At 38.9% G+C, this 20,071-nt stretch overlaps 1 protein-coding gene across 3 annotated transcripts; it reads left to right on the forward strand.

Moving 5' to 3' along the window:
• Positions 1–15,558: 15,558 nt before the first annotated feature.
• Positions 15,559–18,050, forward strand: LOC145126180 (D111/G-patch domain-containing protein). Of its 3 annotated transcripts, none has more exons than XM_079061582.1 (8): positions 15,559–15,647; positions 15,943–16,020; positions 16,165–16,360; positions 16,710–16,864; positions 17,039–17,182; positions 17,263–17,366; positions 17,574–17,721; positions 17,822–18,050. In XM_079061582.1, the coding sequence occupies exons 2-8, from the start codon at positions 15,958–15,960 to the stop codon at positions 17,897–17,899; spliced, it is 888 nt and encodes a 295-aa protein (XP_078917708.1). In that variant the 5' UTR covers positions 15,559–15,647; positions 15,943–15,957; the 3' UTR covers positions 17,900–18,050. The 3 variants fall into 3 exon arrangements, with proteins under 3 accessions (XP_078917708.1, XP_078917709.1, XP_078917710.1); XM_079061583.1 differs by lacking the exon at positions 15,559–15,647 and adding an exon at positions 15,657–15,801; XM_079061584.1 differs by lacking the exon at positions 15,559–15,647 and having other exon boundaries at positions 15,937–16,073.
• The last annotated feature ends 2,021 nt before the right edge of the window (positions 18,051–20,071 follow it).

Consider the following 20,071-nt stretch of genomic DNA (forward strand, 5'->3'; position numbering starts at 1 on the left):
GCTTCTTGTTTGCCAGTCCAGTTGAAGGGTACGCCCTTCTGGGTTAGAGTGGTGAGGGGCTTGGCAGTCTTGGAGAAATTCTGAATGAACCTTCTATAGTAACCAGCAAGGCCCAAGAATTTCCTGATCCCCGTTGGCGTTTTCGGAATCGCCCAGCCTTCAATAGCTTTGATCTTGGAAGGATCCACATGACTTCCCTCCTCACTGACTACATAACCCAAGAAATTCACACTGCAAATCCAGAACTCGCATTTAGAGAGTTTTGTATATAGCTTTTCAGCTCTAAGAGTTTCCAAGATCTGGTGTAGATGCTGACCGTGCTCCTCCTTACTTCGAGAGTATATGAGTATGTCATCAATGAAAACGATTACAAAATTATCGAGGAATAGGCGGAAGACTCGATTCATGAGGTCCATAAATGTTGTGGGAGCATTTATCAGACCGAAAGGCATAACAACGAATTCGTAATGGCCATATCGAGTTCGGAAAGTGGTTTTAGGAATATCTTCTTCCCGGACTCGGAGCTGATGATAACCGTACCTTAGATCTATTTTAGAAAAATAACTGGCTCCTTGAAGCTGGTCGAATAGATAATCAATCCGAGGAAGTGGATATCGATTTTTGATGGTGATTTTGTTCAACTCCCGATAGTCGATGCACATTCTGAAGGATCTGTCCTTCTTCTTGACAAACAAGACCGGAGCTCCCCAGGGTGAGAAGCTCGGCCTGATGAATCCTTTGTTCAGAACTTCGCTTAATTGACTTGATAACTCCTGCATTTCGACGGGAGCTAACCTGTAGGGTGATTTGGCAATTGATGTGGCTCCCCGTATTAGGTCGATTCGAAATTCAACCTGTCTTTGTGGGGGTATTCCCGGAAGGTCTTCAGGAAATACGTCCGGAAAGTCACATGCCACTGGGATATCTTTAATGTTTATTTCATCTTCTGTTTTATCTACAACATGGGCGAGGAAGGCACAATTTTTCTTGTGCAGACATTTTTGTGCCTTGATGCACGAGATAAGACGAAGATTGGCGCCAGGTTTATCACTGTAGATTATTAGGGTTTCACGGTTGGGGAGGTGAAGGCGAACGACCTTCTCGTGACACATAATATCAGCATGGTGGGGGCTTAACCAATCCATGCCGATTATCACATCAAAACTCCTAATATTAACTGGCATCAAATCTATTTGAAATGAGTGGTTGTTTAATGTTAATGTGCATCCTACGTAAACGTCTTTGGTTGTTTCAGTTTTCCCATTAGCCATCTCCACCATGAAGGCTTCGCGTAGCTTTTGGGGTTGTTGGTTTAGCAAGTGTTTGATTTATTACTCACGAAACTCCGCTCAGCCCCACTATCAAATAGAATGCATGCGTAAGTGTTGTTTAGGGGAAACGTACCAGTAACAACCTTCGGGTCGTGAACTGCCTCTCCTTAAACCAATTTCAGGACCCTGCCTGATCCTCCTGCTCCTTGGTTGTTGGCTTTGGGGCAATTTCGCCTAAAATGGCCAGTTCCTCCACATCCATAACAAGTATGATTGGCCCCGACATTATTGTTGTTGTTGTTGTTATTGTTGTTGTTGGTTCTGTTGAGGTTGAGATCTGCAGTACCGGGCGGTGTGCCCCTTGCGGTTGCAGTTGGTACACTGCATTTCTCTACACTCGCCATTGTGGTGGTAGTTGCATTTGTTACATTTTGGTAAGGTTCCTGAGTATGGCCTGGTATTGGTTTGCGCCGATGAGGTTGGAGCAGCTGGGGTTGGTGCAACTTGAGCGGTAGCAGCATGCACTGCTACGGTTTGCTGCTTTTTAGAGGATCCCTGGTTCTGTCATCCCTTTCATTTATTGTCCCCAATTTTCTTGTTATTCCCTTCCTTCTTGACCTCCGTCTCAGCAGTTTTGGCTCATTTCTTGTTGCCATGGTCGTAAAGCTTCTTAGATAGCCTTTTCGCACTGTCATAAGTCTCAAGGTTTGCTGCTATTACATTTCCTTGGATTGGAGAAGTTAGTCCCCAAATGAACCGCCCAATCTTCTTTCCTTCTGAGGTGATCATACCCGGGCACAGAAGTGCCAATTCACTGAATCTTGAGAAGTAAGCATCGATGTCTGAGTTTTGTACTGTAAGATTTCATAGCTCCTGCTCCAATTTCTGTACTTCCCCACGAGGACAGTACTCTGCCATCAACATTTCCTTGAGCTCCCCCCATGGCATGGCATTTGCCACTGGGAGTGTCATAGCCTCCACATGACCATTCCACCACGAAAGCGCTTGATCGACAAACGTGCAAGCTGCAAATTTCACCTTGCATTCTTCAGGACATCCGCAGATCTCAAAAACTGACTCGATCTTTTCTATCCATCGCTTTAAAGTTATTACGCCTCCAGTCCCATTGAATGTTCGAGGTTTGGCATTTGAGAAGTCTTTGTACGTACAGACTTTTGTAGGACCTTGGTTCATTCCTTGGTTCGAGCTTCTAATTCCTTGACCGTTAATGCCACCGTTGTTTCCATTATGAATGTGAGCCAATGTTGCGGTGACCGCAACCGATACTGCTGCCTGGAATGCAGCAGAGTTTACCTCCGGCGGAGGCGGTGGTGGTGGTGCCGTGTTGTTTTTCCTATGAATGTATCTTCGAGGCATCTTCTGTCATGGAACAAAAAGATGGTGAGTATATAGTGGTTCGTGGTTTCGAGTTCCTTTGGCATATAGCGGTTTCGGTGGTTCGGTTGTGCATATAAGTGAATTCATACAATATCATGAAACAAGGAAAATAGAACACATAGCAGATAACAACATCACAAATAAAACATAGAACCATTTCATTACTAATAACTTTGTAGTACAATGCATGAAAATTCGACTTGGGAGGCGTACAGTACATCGGGAAAATAAAATATGTCAGCATAACAGCTCTATGAGTAGTGTAGTCACTTAATCATAAAGTCGGTCCTACATACAATAGTACATAAAAGAGAACCATAACAATAGTGGTAGTGGGTGGAGCTGATCCTAGTCGTGGCGGGAAGTGTCTGGTGGTGATGCTCAGATGCCGAAATGACGCACCAAAAGGTCAGCCAATTCACTCATCTCCCGATTGATTTCATCCCTCTCTTGCTCCGCTCAAACTGCTCTTTCTTCCGCTGTAAAAAGTTGTTGCCTAAGAGTGGCAACTTCCTCCTCCAAGGAGCGCATCCGGTCTGTGGGGTACTCCTGTGCTATGCGCGGATCTGGTATCATCTCTAAAGGGTAGGATTCACTAGGAACTTCCCCAACGCCCTCTACCTCTTCAGTCTCCTCTTCGGATCCCTCATCCTCGTAATTTGTCTCTAGATACTCTTCAGGTCCTATTCCTGGATCTGCCTCTTGAACCATTTCAGGTTCCTCCTCCATCCACCCGTGGACCACGAGGGCCTGATAGTAAAGATCACCTTGCTGGTATTCAACCATGATGTCTGTGCGAGAATTGGAGGTGTGAGAAGTGTGTAAGGGGGTGTATGTAGATAGCATTCTAAAATACTCTTATAGTATTTTAATTGTTTATGTTTGAGTTCCTTAAAAACTTTTTGGATACGAGGTTGGTAAGTTTCTAGATTCATTGCCCACCATGATCACTCCCAAACACACGTTGGTCGTATTTTGAATAAATATAGTTGATCAGACTATATTTACCCCCAATACGATTACATAACTGCCCAGGTTTAACCGCGATGTTCAACTCATCTAAAGACTTTTATTGCTTCTTACTGTGGCAGTACCCTAAAATGCACACATAGGTATGTATTTTATTTTCGTTAAAAGTAATTTTAGTCCCAATGTATTTATAGTTGCATATCTTGTATGGTTAGATATGCCAGTTCACTATAAACATTGCTCGGATACCAATCTGTCACACCCCCGAACCAGAACGGCGGAAACGTCCGGGGTTGGGTGACTTCATCTTGTAATATCATCACAGTGTATGTAATTGAAACAAAACATCATCATCATCACACATACAATATAACAACCATCATAGTTTACATAGTGTGTTGGGTTACAAATTACATTCCAAATGTTTAATGTATGATGATAACAAAATACAACAAAAATCCACTTGTTCTGGATGTCCAATCTGCTTAACGATTCCCTGAGAATACAAGTTATTTTGAAAACGGTCAACATACATAATGTTGGTGAGTTCATAAGCATGTTTTTAAGAAAAGTTTTGTATCATTTGTAAACTCCAGAAAATCCGATATTTTCCGTAAAAATGGTTTGAGAGTTTTGTTTCAAATCTTGTATTACAACATCTGTGTTCATATTTTCGAAAATGTATAAGGAGAGAGTTCCAGAAAATCCGATATTTTTTGTTGTAAGTAAAACATAATGTATAATGTATTTTCCCAGAAAATCTGATATTTTCTGCTTGTAAAAGTGTTGTAGTCTTAAAACCCTAAGACCGAAAAATGGTGTTTGTATGGTTTCGTATCAGCATCAAACTATATGTATTCCGTAAACTTGACAGTGGATTTAATCTCTATGTGAGTTGTTATAACCATACTTGATATGACTGTTATGCCTGTCGTGACGTTTTTCAGACATCGCTTGTTTAAGGTAAGACATTTGTCACCCTAGACTGGCCTAGTCTAGCTGTAGCGAACAGCTCAGGTGTGTGGCTGTCAACCCCGTATAGATCTATACACAAACTCTCGCTCTCCCTCCAAGAGATTGTGGTTATAACTACAGGACTTAAGGTTGTACACTAGGTAGGTACGAATGAAAGAACGTCTCACAAGAACCTTAACTATGTTTACGCGAATATTGTAACACACTATTTAATGTTTTAAATAATGTTTTTGTGTATGTATTTAGGTCACAAGGCCCAATGTGTATGTACATGAATGAATGAGGCCCAATAAGCATGAAATGTGTACACAAGGTCCGTCGAGCATGTAAATGGGTCAATGAGGCCCAATAAACATGTAAAGAGTATACATGACCTATCAAGCATGTAAATGAGTCACTAAGGCCCAATAAACATGTAATGAATGTATCAGGCCCAGTAAGCATGTAAATGGACCACGAAGGCCCAATAACATGAAAATGGGTAAACAAGGCCCAATAAAAGTGAGAATGACGTAATTAGCCCGTTTGTTATTATATTGCTTGTTTTAGCTCAAATATTTACCAAAATGACATAGAAGGCCCACTTTTTGTAAAAATGACATTCTTGGCCCATTAAGCCGAAAATTTACAATTCAGCCACACTTTTTGGTAAAAAATGACACTTTAGGCCCATTAAGACCAAAAGTTTACATTTAAGGGCCCATTTTCAGCCCACTTTTTATAGAAAATAACATTTTCGGCCCAAATTTAATAGAAATGACATTTTCAGCCCATTTAACCGAAAATTTACATTTTTGGCCCATGTTTGTTTAAAATGACAATTTAATCCATAAAAAGTCAATAATTACCTTTTTAGGCCCATGAAACCGTGAATTTCTAAATAAGACCCATTTTTGTGAAAATTGACAAATTTAGCGCATTAAAACCGTGAAGGCCCAAGTAGAAGCCCATTTGTGAAAATTAACACTTTTGGCCCCTTTGAAACCGTGAATATCATAAAGATCTATTTTTTATTTAAAAACGACTCTTTTGGTCCTCTCAAAAACCGTGAGTGTCATAAAGGCCTCATCTTTTGTTTATTTGTCAAATATGGCCCCTTATACAGTTTTATTTAGTTTTCAAACCTCCTTAGCATGTTTAATCCTTTCAACTTCATAGTAAGTCACATAAGATGGTTTAGTTTACAAACATCACCAAGTTTAGTAGATATTTCGAGTTTGGTGAAGATTTAACATGTTTTCATAACATAATCACAACATATAACATGAAAACACACATATACATGCATAAATACATAGATATAACACAAAAGCAACTTGTATCCTCCCCCAAAACATAGTAAAAACCGAAAACAAGGGGGTATGAACTCACCTTGATGATGGATTCGGTTTTGAAGAAGAGAATGAGGTGTTTTCGGTCTAGGAAGCTCCTTTGATGAGATTTTCGGTTCCTAGAGAGTTCTAGGAGCATAAACACGAGATTGGTGAGGTTTTGAGGGAAGATCTTAGCATAAGATGGATTTATTCAACTTAAGAGTGAAGTAGCTTATAAAGTATGTGAGTTTGAAGGACCTTCTTGAGCACACACACACGCACACACTAACTCACGATTTCTTGTAGGAGAAACAAGAGACTTCTTGAGAGTTATTAGATGATTTTAGGGATTGAAGATGGATGAAGTGGGGAGGGGTGTGGGATCTTCGGCCGTAAGTAGAGAGGAAGGAGGAGAGAGATTAGACATTATTGCATGGAGGATAATAGGTTTCTAGATGTATGTGATTACCTTGATACATGAAGGTTAATTATGTGTTGTCAAGCCTAAATCAAACCTTCTTCCATTTCCTTTTTTTTTACCGAGAATGGAGTGAGGGAAAGAAAGAAATGTGGTGTTGGGCTTGAATTGTGCATATAAAAGTCGAGGGTATGTTAGCCCAATAAGGATTTTCGGCTAATTGGGCCCACATATGTGTTTACGGCCCAAAATGACAAAGGAAATGGGTTTTCGACCCATTAAAATTAAACAAGTGGTTTTCGGCCCAATAAGGCCCATGATGAGTCTTATGGCCCAAAATCAATTACTTAGAATATGTGGATCCAATTAGGGCCCAAATGAGTTATCTTAACCCAACATAATCAAGTTTTGGGTTTATTGGCCCATTAGGCCCAATAAATGATTCCTGACCCAATAAGGGTTTGAACCGGGAAATTAGGGTTACAAGTCCTAAATTGAGTTAGTGTAGTGCATTGAATTAGGTTTAGGGCTTCATGAGTGAGTTTTGATCCGAATAGTTGTTTTTTAGTGAATAATATGTATAACATCAAACTTGGAGTTACAAGATACATCAAAGGTTAATCATACATAGACAAAATTTCCTAGCCAAAAATGCTAGTTGTGACATTCGTACCCGTCGATCACCACCAAAAACCCTAGCACGTACTAAGTCGATAGAAAAATGAGAGAATCGGGATTTTAGAAGAAAATAAAAGACATCCCGCTACCTACTAAGAAGGAAGACGCACGTTAGGGTTCTTCGTCTGTGTGTTGTTTTGATTTATCTATGGGAAATCAGAAACAAACGAGAATCAAGCTTTGCATTCCATACTTCATAGCGATAACTCATGGAATTCACAGAGCTTCATTAAGCCAAACCATGGAAAAGATAAAAGTAGAAACGAAGGAAGATGAGAACAAGGCGGGGTTTTCTAATTTTTGGGGATTTAGTTTCCCGCTTAGCTATTAAAGGTTGGAAAACGCGCGTTCCATTAAAATTTATAAAGCGACATCCTTAGATGACACGCATTTTATTATAGGTGTCTTCCGTGTTTTTTTTGTTTAGACAATAATTTAAGGGCACGTAATAATGTGTGACCTAAATCCTTAAATTTTTTGAAGAGATGACACTTTTTTAATGTCACATGTTTTTGCGTAACATAAATCAATGAGTGTCGTGGTTTGCACGTCGTAAAAGGCTGTTTTTCTAGTAGTGCGAGGTACCTTACATTTCAATTTTTTTGGCATTTTAGGGTTTGCCACGACATGGTGGAGGCAACATGATGTGGCAAATCAAGATAAGATTGTGTGGTTCATTTAAGTCGTCATGGCATGACAATATATGGCCACAGCGTGGCAGCTGGGAAATGGAAAACCCTATTTTTTAGGTTTTGATCCCTATTTAAAGGAATGAGGAGACTACGGTTTGCTCACCCTCAGCCTCCTTAAGATCTGAGAAACCATAATCTCCTTCGTCTTTTATTTAAGCCTTTTTGGTGTTCTTTGAATCCATTGAAGGAAGAAAGAAGAAGAAGTGAGCTAAGATTCAGCAAGCAAGTCTTCATCCTTTGTTATAGCACTCTTCTGGACCTTTGTAAGTGTCCAAGACTCGATTTTCATCACGATAGGTTGCTAGATCTTGATTTTTGTACCTAAATTTTCATGTTCTTGTTGGTTGGAGCGGTAAGATCTCATAAAGCTTGCAACTTTATGAATCTCCAGGCCATTTGGAGTATTTGGTGTTTTAGATATGGATTAGAAATGATTTTTGGTGTCATGCATGAACTTTTGGCTATAAACCCTCATTTTGACCTAATAGGAGTTCAAGACATGCATTGGAAATGCATGTCTAAAAAGCATGGATTTTTATGTTATTTATGATGCTGGAAGCCTTTCTGGGAGTGTTGGACTAGAGGTCTTCAAGATTAAGTGTTATTGATTTAAGCCAAGTTGTATTTTGCCCCTTTTAGACCTAGGAGTGAGATCTTTATCTCTTGGAGAGTCTAAAGGGATAAAGTTGGAAACTTTATCCGCTTAGACCATAGAATGGATCATATCTGAGCTTTGGAGCCCTTAGAATCGAAGAAAACGGCTTAAACCATTAAGCTGTTAGGAACACAATGCTCACGACGTGGCCTTAGGTCGCCACGACGTGGTGACTGGGCTAAGGCTCGTTTGTTTCGTCGTTTGGCGGCCACAACATGGTGACCAGTTGGAGTTTGACTTTTGACCGTTGATCATAGACTTTGACAAAGTTTGACTTTAGGTCATCTAGGGTAATTTGGGTAGTGTTTGAGTTGTGGATTGACGATTGGTCCTTCTATTGCTATATAAGTGACCTGTAGAGTCGATATTCGGAGCTGCGTTCTTTTCGGTAATCATCTTGGTTTTGAGGTGAGTTTTTCTCACTATTCCTATGGGTCGAAGGCATCAAGGTCGGCCCATTCATTTTGTTATGTACTTGATGTAGGATCGTTATATGATTAATTGTTATTTGTATATGTCGACATATTTGGATGGTTGGGTTGAGGCGCGAAGCCAACAAACCCGGATGGTTGGGTTGAGGTATAGCTCTGTGCGGTGGACTAACAAATACGAATGGTTGGGTTGAGACTCTATGTCAACAAACCCAGGATGGTTGGGTTGAGGCCATGGGCCCACAAACCCTATATGCATGCACTACAATTGTATTTCCGATATGTTGGGTATTTTGGGAACTCACTAAGCTTGAGCTTACATTTGTAGATTTCTTGTTTCAGGTACTTCAGATAATCGGGGAAAGACAAAGGCTTGATCATACACATCCTCTACAGTTTTGATTTTCGTCTGTTTTGGATACTCTGATTTTGGGATGTTTGTATTTGATACTTATGTTTCGTGACTTGGGTTTTATGAAAACAATGGTTTATCTAAAATGAAAAAAGAATTTTTTTTTACCGTGACTTTTGGGATGTTACAAATAGATTTTGGTTTAGATCATATTCCAGTTTTTTGACAATTAAGAAAATGTATTTCTTAAAACTCTTTTTAGGGTTTAGGATTCTATTTATGGTTTTAATCATGATCTAGGGTTAATCATGTTATTGTTTTATATGTTTCCCTTTCTTATTTATTTGTTTTATGAAATTCGAAAATACCATTATGATCCAACAAGAAGCTGATACTTAATGATGTATTCATGTTGTGTAGACCCTGATATATTGATATTTAGAAACACATATGAATTGTGTTTGTTCTTAGTTTATTTGCAGATTACAAAAATATTGTATATCATATTTTATATGACTATCATGTATGTGTTAGATAAAGAGGTTTGGTTTCACTACACCTTTTAAATTATATATTTTCATGCCAACTGAGTGTGGCATTATTTTCCCATCTCTCTCCCTTCTCACCTAGACCTAATTAATACTCACTCGTCGCTACCTTTTCCTTTTTAGATATTTCCGATTAATACACAAGAAATATAATTAATTATCTTAAATATGATAATATAATACAAAATGTTTAAACTAAAAATAATGTAATAAAAACGAAAATATGATGATATAATACAAAAAATAAATAAAATGACTGATTTATCTATCTGCGACTTCACACAATCTATGTTGTATGCCGATTTGAGATGGCAATTCTCCAAGAACAGAAGACAGGAAGAAGTGGAGCAATTTTCTGTATTTTTTTCCTATCCTCAAATGCAAATTACAAAATACTTAAATAATCAAGGAAGCAACTGAAAATAAGGAAAATCTAAGTGGTCGTGGACCTTATGCAGCTAAACTTAAGCAGAAAGTACTGGAAACACTACTTCTATTCGAGACTAATTCTCATAACTGACTTCTTCCTCTTATCCTTGTTAGTCCAAGAATCTTACAGGCTTATGGATCACACGTTTGGGCCTGGTTGGCTGTCTTGCTGGACTGATATGAGTTGGACTCGTATCAATTGCCCCGTCCTTAGCATTGAGCTCGTCCTCGAGCGATGTCGCGATGTTGTTATTGATGCAGAATTCTGGAAAGCAAAGGCGGAATTCCTCAAATGGTTCCCATGTTGGTTCTGTCATGTCGGTCTTGTCCCACTGGACAAGGACTTGTTTTTCTTGACCTGTTGTGCGATATTTGAGAAGTTCTTTAGGTGTGCCTTGGTCACTTGCTGTTAAATCTGGAGGTGGTAGCGGAATGGGAGTAGACTGGCCATGAGCTTCGCGTAGGAGGGAGACATGGAAAACAGGGTGTATGCGGGCTTCTGGCGGTAGTTGGAGACGGTATGCAACCGCGCCGACTCGTTCTGTAATCTTGAAAGGGCCGAAGAATCTTTTTGTTAGCTTTTTTGTTTCCCTTGAATGGATTCATTTTTGACGATAGTCCCGTAGGCGGAGGTAGACCATGTCGCCTACTTGAAATTCTTTGTCAAGGCGGTGTGAGTTTTCCAAGGTGGTCATGCGTTGTTGTGCTCTACGGAGATTGTCTTTTAGTATGGTGCACAGCCTTTGGTGTTCTTTGAGTGTTGCGTCAATTGTAGTGATAACCGCGGTTCCTGATTGGTAACGGTGTAAGTCTGGTACAGGTGTTCCATAGAGGGCCTGGAATGGTGTCATGTTGATTGCACTGTGGTGGGAAGAGTTATACCAGAACTCTGCTAAATATAGGAACTTGGACCAGTTTTTTGGTTCGTCACTAGCAAATGATCGCAAATAGTTTTGGAGGCAACTGTTGAGGACTTCAGTTTGCCCATCCGTTTGCGGGTGGTAGGCGGTTGAGTACTGAAGTTGTGTGCCCATTTTTTTGAAAATTTCTTTCCAGAAGGTGCTAAGAAAAATAGGGTCACGGTCCGATACAATGCTCTTGGGGATTCCATGCAACCGGTAGATGTTGCTAAGGAAAAGGTTAGCTAATGTGACTGCACCAAAAGTGGTGGGAAGGCCGATAAAGTGTGCAGTTTTGGAGAAGCGGTCTACTACGACCCAAATAGTTGTCTTTCCTGCCGATAAGGGTAAGTGTGTGATAAAATCCATGGATATATCTTGCCATGCTAGAGATAGAATTGGGAGGGGCTGCAATAAACCATAAGGTTTATGATTTGGTGGCTTGATTTGCTGACATACAACACATTCACGGATGAAGCTAGTGACATCAGCTTTCAATTTGGGCCAGAGGAAGGTGGCTGAAATACGCTTGATGGTGGGTAGGATACCAGAATGGCCACCTAGAGGACTGGAATGGTATTCACGTAGGAGCGTGGTGCGTATGGTTGGCTGGTTCGGTATGCATAGACGATGAGAATGGTAGAGCAGACCATCATGAATGTGAAACTCGTTTGATCCTGTGGTTTTGGAAAGGAGTGTGTGTATTAGAGCTTTGCCAACGGTGGTAGTGTAAAATGATCGAAGATCAGCGAGCCATCCTGGTTTTGTAGCAGATAGGGCGAGTAGTTGTGGTTGATCAATTCTGCTCAGGGCGTCGGCGACGATATTCTCCTTCCCCGGCTTGTAGATGATCTCGAAATCGTAACCCAGCAACTTGGTGGCCCATTTGTATTGCTCGGGGGTCTGTACCACTTGTGACAACAGATGCTTGAGACTTCGTTGATCGGTGAAAATGCGAAATTTCCTGCCGATCAGGTATTGGCGCCATTTCTTCACCGACTCGGTAATAGCAAAGAGTTCTCGTACATAGGCAGAGGATGCTTGCATGCGTGGGCATAGTCGTTTGCTGAAGAAAGCGATCGGTCGATCTTCCTGGGATAGTACAGCACCTATGGCGATGTTGGATGCATCTGTTGTGACTTCAAAGGACTTGGTGAAATCCGGTAGGGTGAGAGTTGTTAGCTTAGCCATGGCAGTTTTTAGCTGTTCAAAAGAGTGTGCAGCTTCTGGTGTCCATGCAAACGTACTTTTCCGGAGAATATCTGTGAGACCTGCAGCTATGGTTGCATATTGTGGAACAAAGCGCCTGTAGTATCCTGTAAGACCTAAAAAACCACGCAAGTTAGTCAGATTTGTTGGTGTTGGCCATTGCTGAATTGCTGATATCTTGTCTGGCTCCGCTTGCACTCCTCCGGCTGAGATTATATGCCCCAGGTAATTTATTGTTTCCACTGCAAAGGAGCATTTGGACATCTTGGCATGGAACTGGTGTTGTGATAGCTTGTGGAATACTTGTGACAGATGCTGATAATGGAGGTCGATAGATGGGCTGTAAATTAATATGTCATCGAAAAAAACAAGCACGTATTGACGTAGGACATCCCGAAAGAGCTCATTCATAGTTGCTTGGAATGTAGAAGGTGCATTAGAAAGACCAAAGGGCATTACGAGAAATTCGTAATGTCCATCCACCATTCGAAAGGCTGTTTTATGCGTGTCATCTGGGTTTACACGGATTTGGTGGTATCCTGCTCTTAAATCAATTTTTGAGAAGATGGTGGCGCCATGGAGTTCATCGAGGAGCTCGTCTACTGTGGGAATAGGAAAGCGGTCCTTAATGGTGATCGCGTTTAAGCCTCTGTAGTAGACACAGAATCGCCATGTCCCATCTTTTTTGCGAACCAAGAGGACTGGTGAGGAGTAAGGGCTTGTGCTTGTTTTGATGATACCTTCCTGTAACATTTCGTTGATGAGGGAGGTCATAATTTGTTTCTGGTAGTAGGGGTAGCGGTATGGTTTAATGTTGACTGGGGTAGAGGAGGGTAGAGTGGGAATATGGTGATCTTGATTTCGATGTGGGGGTAGGGAGGTGGGGGCTTCGAAGATGTGATGGTATTAATGGAGAAGGTTTGCAACGGTAGGGTTTGGGTGTGGTGCTTGTGGATTGTTTATGGCTGGGGAATGAGGTTCAAAGTGGAAGTATAAGGTATGTAGGGATGCTATGCTGTTTTTGTGAATAAGGGCTTGTACATTTGTGGGTGAAGCTACACCGGACATGGGCTCACCTTTGAGAGTTATGGTTGTAGGCCCAACATTGAATGTAAGTTGGGGGATAGAAAAGTCTGCTAAGATGGGGCCCAAAGTGCTGAGCCAAGCGACCCCTAAAATGACGTCTGCTTCTTCAGCCGCTAATACGAAAAAGGGAATGGTGAACTTGGTTTTCTGGAGGTGTATGTCGACTGCTGAACAGAATCCACTACACTGGAGGAGGTCGCCGCTTCCGACCATCACGGAAAAAGAGGGTATTTCCCCTTGGGGAAGGTGGAGATGATTTGCAATTCATGGTTGTATGATGTTATGAGTACTTCCTGAATCAACAAGAACTTTTACCGGTTGATTATTGATGTAACCTGTGACCCGTAACGCTTGTGGTGACGCTAAGCCGTACAGAGCCGCTGTGGATAGCGACAGAAATTCACCGGTGGTGGTGGCTATTGTATCTGAGGCATCTTCGACTTCAAAAACGGACGTTTCTGTGGCCGGGTCTTCCTCGTTATCTACGATCATCATGAACTGAGGGGGACTACATTTATGACCAGGGCTGTATTTAGCGGGGCACCGGAAGCATAGCCCTTCGGCTCGTCGTTTTTGGAGAGCATCTGGTGACAGGCGGGTGAAGGGGAGGGTAGCTGGTGGTGATTGGGTGGGAAGGAGGGGGTAGTTGTCGGTTTGGGTGATGGTGATAGATTTGTGGTGGGGGTACTAGCCACAGAGGGTGAGAATGATCTGGGGGTTGTATAACGAGGTTTATTGTTGGCTAGTTTTTCTTCAATGAGTGTGGCTAGGCCTTAGGTTTGATGGAGGGTAGTCGGGTTCTGGATAGCAATTTCATTTTGGATGTCGGGGCGAAGTCCCGATATGAAGCAGTTACGAATGGCCACTGGTGTTAGTCCATCTACCATGTTGCTCACTCTTTCAAATTCGGCTTGAAAGGCTGCCACTGTGGAGGTTTGTCGTAATTTGAATAGAGTTGTCTGGTGGTTTTCGTAGGATGATGGGCCAAATCTGAGTTCCATGGCTCGACAAAATTCTGGCCAGGTGGTTAGTAGCTGATTGTTGGTTAAGTGCTTGTACCAACTAAGAGCTTCCCCTGTAAAATAGAACACAGCCAAGGGTAATCTTTGATTATTAGGCAGGTTATAATAATAAAAATAGTTATTAGCTTGGAATATCCAATCTAATGGGTTAGACCCATCGAAGTTTGGCAGAGTGATTTTGGGTGGTCGAGGTTGATGTGGGGGCGGTGGTGGTGGTGGTGGTGGTGGTGGTGGTGGTTGTTGGTGGGTCTGTTGGTTGGTGATTAGATTGACCAGGTTGGTCATATTAGTGGTGAGGGTGTCCAGCCGGATGTTAGTGGCGGTTGTGAGATGGAGTAAGGCTTGAAGTTGGTCATGGGTGGAGAGAGGTTCATCAGGTTGATGTTCTGGTTTGGGAGGCATTGTAAGAAGATGAAAGCACCAATTGTTGTATGCTATCCTCAAATGCAAATTACAAAATACTTAAATAATCAAGGAAGCAACTGAAAATAAGGAAAATCTAAGTGGTCGTGGACCTTATGCAGCTAAACTTAAGCAGAAAGTACTGGAAACACTACTTCTATTCGAGACTAATTCTCATAACTGACTTCTTCCTCTTATCCTTGTTAGTCCAAGAATCTTACATGCTTATGGATCACACGTTTGGGCCTGGTTGGCTGTCTTGCTGGACTCGTATCAATCTAACTACTATATATCATCTTCATTTTTACAACATCGTCATTCTCGCAATATCTTCATCTACATTCTCACATAAGCTATTCTTCACTCCATCATACTATTCATCCTCCTTCCTCTTCTCCATAAGATGAAGTTTATGAACCTAACCATTGGTGAAAATGTCATTTGACTGCGTAATTTATTTCCTTCCTATTAAACTCGAGAACACATCCATCCTCTCTCTCTTTTTTCCTTCCATATCTTTCTCCCTTCCTCCTCCTTAATTTTTACATTTAAAAACAAAGGTGTAAAGGTGTCGGTGACGCATAAGAATATAATTTGTTTCTTCTTTCTACTATTCCTTAAAAAACAATAATATAAACGGTCTTGGGCTGAATTAAACAACTATGATATAAACGATCTTGGGCTAAATTAAACAATAATATAAACACTCTTGGGCTGAATTAAACAACCATTTTGGGCTGAATGGGCCAGATCAAGGTCTGAACTCTGAACCAATAACCTGCATCACGATACTAGATCCGTAAATTGGTTTAATGGATTAGAAACTAGCAAGTAGCAAAGTGCTGCGTCGATTAGATCAAGCGAATTGTAAGCTAAAGTCTCCGTGGTTTCTCCAATCAGGTAAAGACTCTTTGATTTTTCATCCTATTCTAATTGGAAAGAAAACCCTAAATTTATCGTTGTAGTTGTTTGCTAATTTTAAGCTAAGTGATCTAAGATTTAGGGTATTATATCACCGATTGCTCCCGGAAGTCATTTAAACGGATAATTTCTGGTGATTTCATCGGATGATCTTTTCCTTACTTTCCAATTCTTTTATATGGTGTTATCAAAATCTTCAAATTCCTGTTTCTGTTTAGTAAAATTCCGGATGCTGCAGAAATTTTCTGATACTTTGTTTCTTACTTGGTTGCAGTTTGAAGTCATTGAAATGGAGAACAGAAGGTACAACGGCAGACAAGACATACGTAGAAGACAACATAAAGCAGATGAGGTCATATGCTTGTGCAAGTTTTTGTTGTGTTATTTGACTGAAGTTTAATCATGGTTAAGTTGATTTATGCTATCTATTTGTATACAAGTGATGCTGTAGAATCATTAGTGTGTTAATTTGGTTCATGTTTTGTAAACTGTACAGGAAGATGAGGCATCTGTTCTTGAGGAATTTGCAGAGGAATTTCGCCTACCAATTCATCACAGACCAACAGAAAACGTAGATCTTGATAATGTTGAACAAGCTTCATTAGACACACAATTAACATCATCTAATGTTGGTTTCCGGCTTCTTCAAAAGATGGGGTGGAAAGGGAAAGGTCTTGGGAAGGATGAACAAGGTATGCAGATAACATTACTGCTGAACTTCTTGCACATTGTCTTCTGTTCTAGTTATTGTTTCTAGATTAACACGAGTGAATGTACTTGTTCAAATCCAATCATTTTCATATGCTTAAACAATTTATTGAATAATTGAATTCATAATACAGACAAAGTTAATTGACATTTCATTTAAATGTAAGAAAATATAATCAGAACAGTGCATTTGTTCCATCTTTACTTCATGTTGTGCCTAGTGTGTTGATTTTAAATCTATTTTTTAATGCCTCAGTCTCACCAACTTAAATTTACCTTTTCTGCATCCTAACAAACAAACAAGCCCTAATTCTTTCCATCATGATTCCGTAGGAATCACCGAACCCATCAAATCCGGAATCCGAGATTCAAAACTCGGAGTTGGAAAACAAGAACAAGACGATTTCTTCACATCAGAAGAAAACATCCAACGAAAGAAACTCGACATTGAAGTCGAAGAAACCGAGGAAACCGCAAAGAAACGAGAGGTATCCCTTTTCACTCTTAAAAAAGAAAAACATATATAAATACATTAAGAAAAAAAATCTTATCTTATATATAACATATAATATATAGCAGAAGACAGCATATGTCTGTTTTTTATTAGTATCTCTATCTGGTGGCTTCTTCTGCCCCCTTTCCTGCACATTATGAAAATCCAGGTTATGGCAGATCGAGAGCACAAAATTCAAACTGAAGTCAATGAAATCCGCAAGACTTTCTATTGTGAGCTTTGCAATAAGCAGTACAAGTTAGCAGTTGAATTTGAAGGTCATCTTAGCTCATATGATCACAATCATCGAAAGGTATGTATATAAGTAAACTACAATTGGGAATTTTTTTTTTTTTTGAGGTGGAGGGTATTTACGTCTTTTGCGGTTTACAGCGGTTTAAAGAAATGAGAGAAATGCACGGAAGCAGCAGCCGTGATGACAGGCAAAAACGTGAACAGTTGCGTCAGGAAAAGGAGATGGCTAAGTTTGCTCAAATGTAAGCTTTTTATGATAAGGACAAGAAGGGTATTTATGTCTTTTGCACAGAGACTAAACCAAGTTTCTTCTTCCTACTTTTTTGTGGGTAGGACAAAAAATTGGACTGTTATCCCATTGATAACTCTCTCAGTCTCCGTCCAATGCATGTCAAACACAATCAGATCATTTCAGATGATTAAATATATTTTACTTTTTTTTGATTTAGGGCTGATGCGCATAAGCAACAACAACAACAGCAAGAGGAGTCTGGGAAAAGTAATTTAGCAGTGAAGAATGCTGCTACTGTTCTTGCTGATCAGGATCAGAGGAAGGTGTTGAAGTTTGGATTTTCATCAAAACTTGGTGCATCAAAGGTATTAACAATTTTTTTTACTAGTTTGTTTTTTTATTTATAAAAACATACTTATTGGCTATATTGTGAAAAGGAGTAAAGTATGTTGGTATTTCATGCAGAGTTCAGGCATGAGTGCAGCAAAGAAGCCGAAAACACCTATTGCATCAGTTTTTGGAAATGATAGCGATGAAGAGTAGTAATATTCATATTGTATACTGTTTACTTGACTTCATGTGGTTGTATTGTATACTTAAAAATATATTTTCTCTTGTATACTACTTGGCTTGGTGTGGTTAAACACTTAACTTTAACAACTATACATTAAATGGTTGTTTCTTTTTGACTTAATATGGACAGCATGACCTAATAATGGCTTAATGTATCAAGACACTGATGAATGTTGTGAAATTTGTTTTTAAAATGCAAAAGCAAAATGGTCATAGGTAGTCTCATTATGATTCAGACGGTGGTTTATTCTGGTAAAGAAACAACTAACTCTCATTCACTCTTGGTTATATGTCTATGCATTGACAAGCAGCTTATACATAACTTAACTTTTGATTGGTCGATAAATTAATGTTATGAAATATTGAACTCGACTTGAGTTTGTTACTTAATTAGGTTGCTAACTGAGGTTCAAGTTCCTATAAGACATAAGGCATAAGGTATTGTTTTGGTCGATCAATCTAAGCCGTGTTCTGACAAACAATTTAAGATGAATAATTTTGTAATCACTCATCAACATCAATGTTTGTCTTGCATAATTATTTTATAAACATCAGTTTAAAAAGAAAACCAAAAAAACAAGGTTTTACAAAAATAACCATGTAATCCGTAGAGGGCTTTCTCTGTACTTAGTGTTAAATCAAATATTAGGGTATTTTGGTAAAATTCAATGAATCTGCATTACTATCGTATCAACAAGTCTGCGGTATCCTCTCTGCGGACTTTATTACCTTCTGCAAATTCGTTTGTATAGTCATAAAATTTTTTAAAAAAAATATTTTATACAGAAAAATGTCTCGAAATAAAACGAAATTTTAAATGATTCTTTTATTCATTACATTAGTAAGTTTCTATGGAGAAAACATGTATTTTTTTTATCATTAATTTGTTATGATTCAAAAAATGTTATATGATCCAAAATATTTAGATTAAAAGTTATATGATTCAAAATGTTATTATCAAAATATTGTGAACCAAAATCTATAGTAAAAGATTTTATATGGTTCTGAAATGGTTTGATGTAAAATGTTTATGATTCTTAAGTTTTTATCCAAAATTCAAAACTTGTTATGAAAAAAAGTCTATAAAAATTAAAAGAATATATTTTTGGTTTTTATAAAAATAAAAAATTTAATGAAAACTATTTTTTTTTAAATTAAAGTTTGATATAAAAAAGAATTTATTTTTGAAAAACTCATAATATAAGATATATAAAAACCTTCAATTTTTTATTATTATTTGGAGGACAAAAATTTTAATGTCTTGGTATTTATAGAAAACTTGGATTTCATTAAACAAAATGTAAGTACCCTTAACAACAATATTTTTGAACCACCAAGTCTTCTCTTCACATTAAAACTACTTATTAGCGATGACAAACTGCAATAAATGGATAAACACCTTAAATAAGCAATCCTAAACACACCATCAGGGGGCGTAGCCAATATAGGGCAAGAGTGGGCTTTAGCCCACTCACACAAAATTAAGGTTATATATATATAATAGCCCCACATAAGTTTAGGTACTCTAAATTATACAGTTTTATCTTAGTAAATATAACCGAGTCAGATTTCATTTGGTAAAATATACAATTTCCCATTGCATTTGTTTCCTCTATTATTGTTTAACTATCTATGTTTTCTTTCCTCCATTATCGTTTATTATTTCTCGTCAGTGAACATTATTATTTTCCACCATCACGAAGGTGGAAGATAATTAAACCTTTTGCTTCCATATCAAAATTATTGTTTCAATATTGAATCTGCAACATCAAGCTTTAATCATGAATCCCTTAATTGCAATCTTTAACTAGTAAAACGACGTAGAAGAGAATATATTGTTGTCTATGTCGACGAGACTCAATTTTAGATTATTTTAATGATATAAGACAACATCTTGTGCAACTTAAAATAAATAATTTAGTTAAAGACTGTATATATAATTTTTTCCATATCAAAATTATTGTTTCAATATTGAATCTGCAGCGTCAAACGTTAATCGTGAATCCCTTAATTGCAATTTTATATAATTTAGTAGAAGATAATATATTGTTGTCTATGTCGACGAGACTCAAATTTAAATTATTTTAATGATATAAGACAAAATCGTGTGCAATTTAAAATAAATAATTTAGTTAAGAATGT

Source organism: Lactuca virosa, chromosome 7 (genome assembly GCF_052849685.1).
Source record: "Lactuca virosa cultivar CGN04683 chromosome 7, Lactuca_virosa_CGN04683_v6, whole genome shotgun sequence".
NCBI classification, from domain to species: Eukaryota; Viridiplantae; Streptophyta; class Magnoliopsida; order Asterales; family Asteraceae; genus Lactuca; species Lactuca virosa.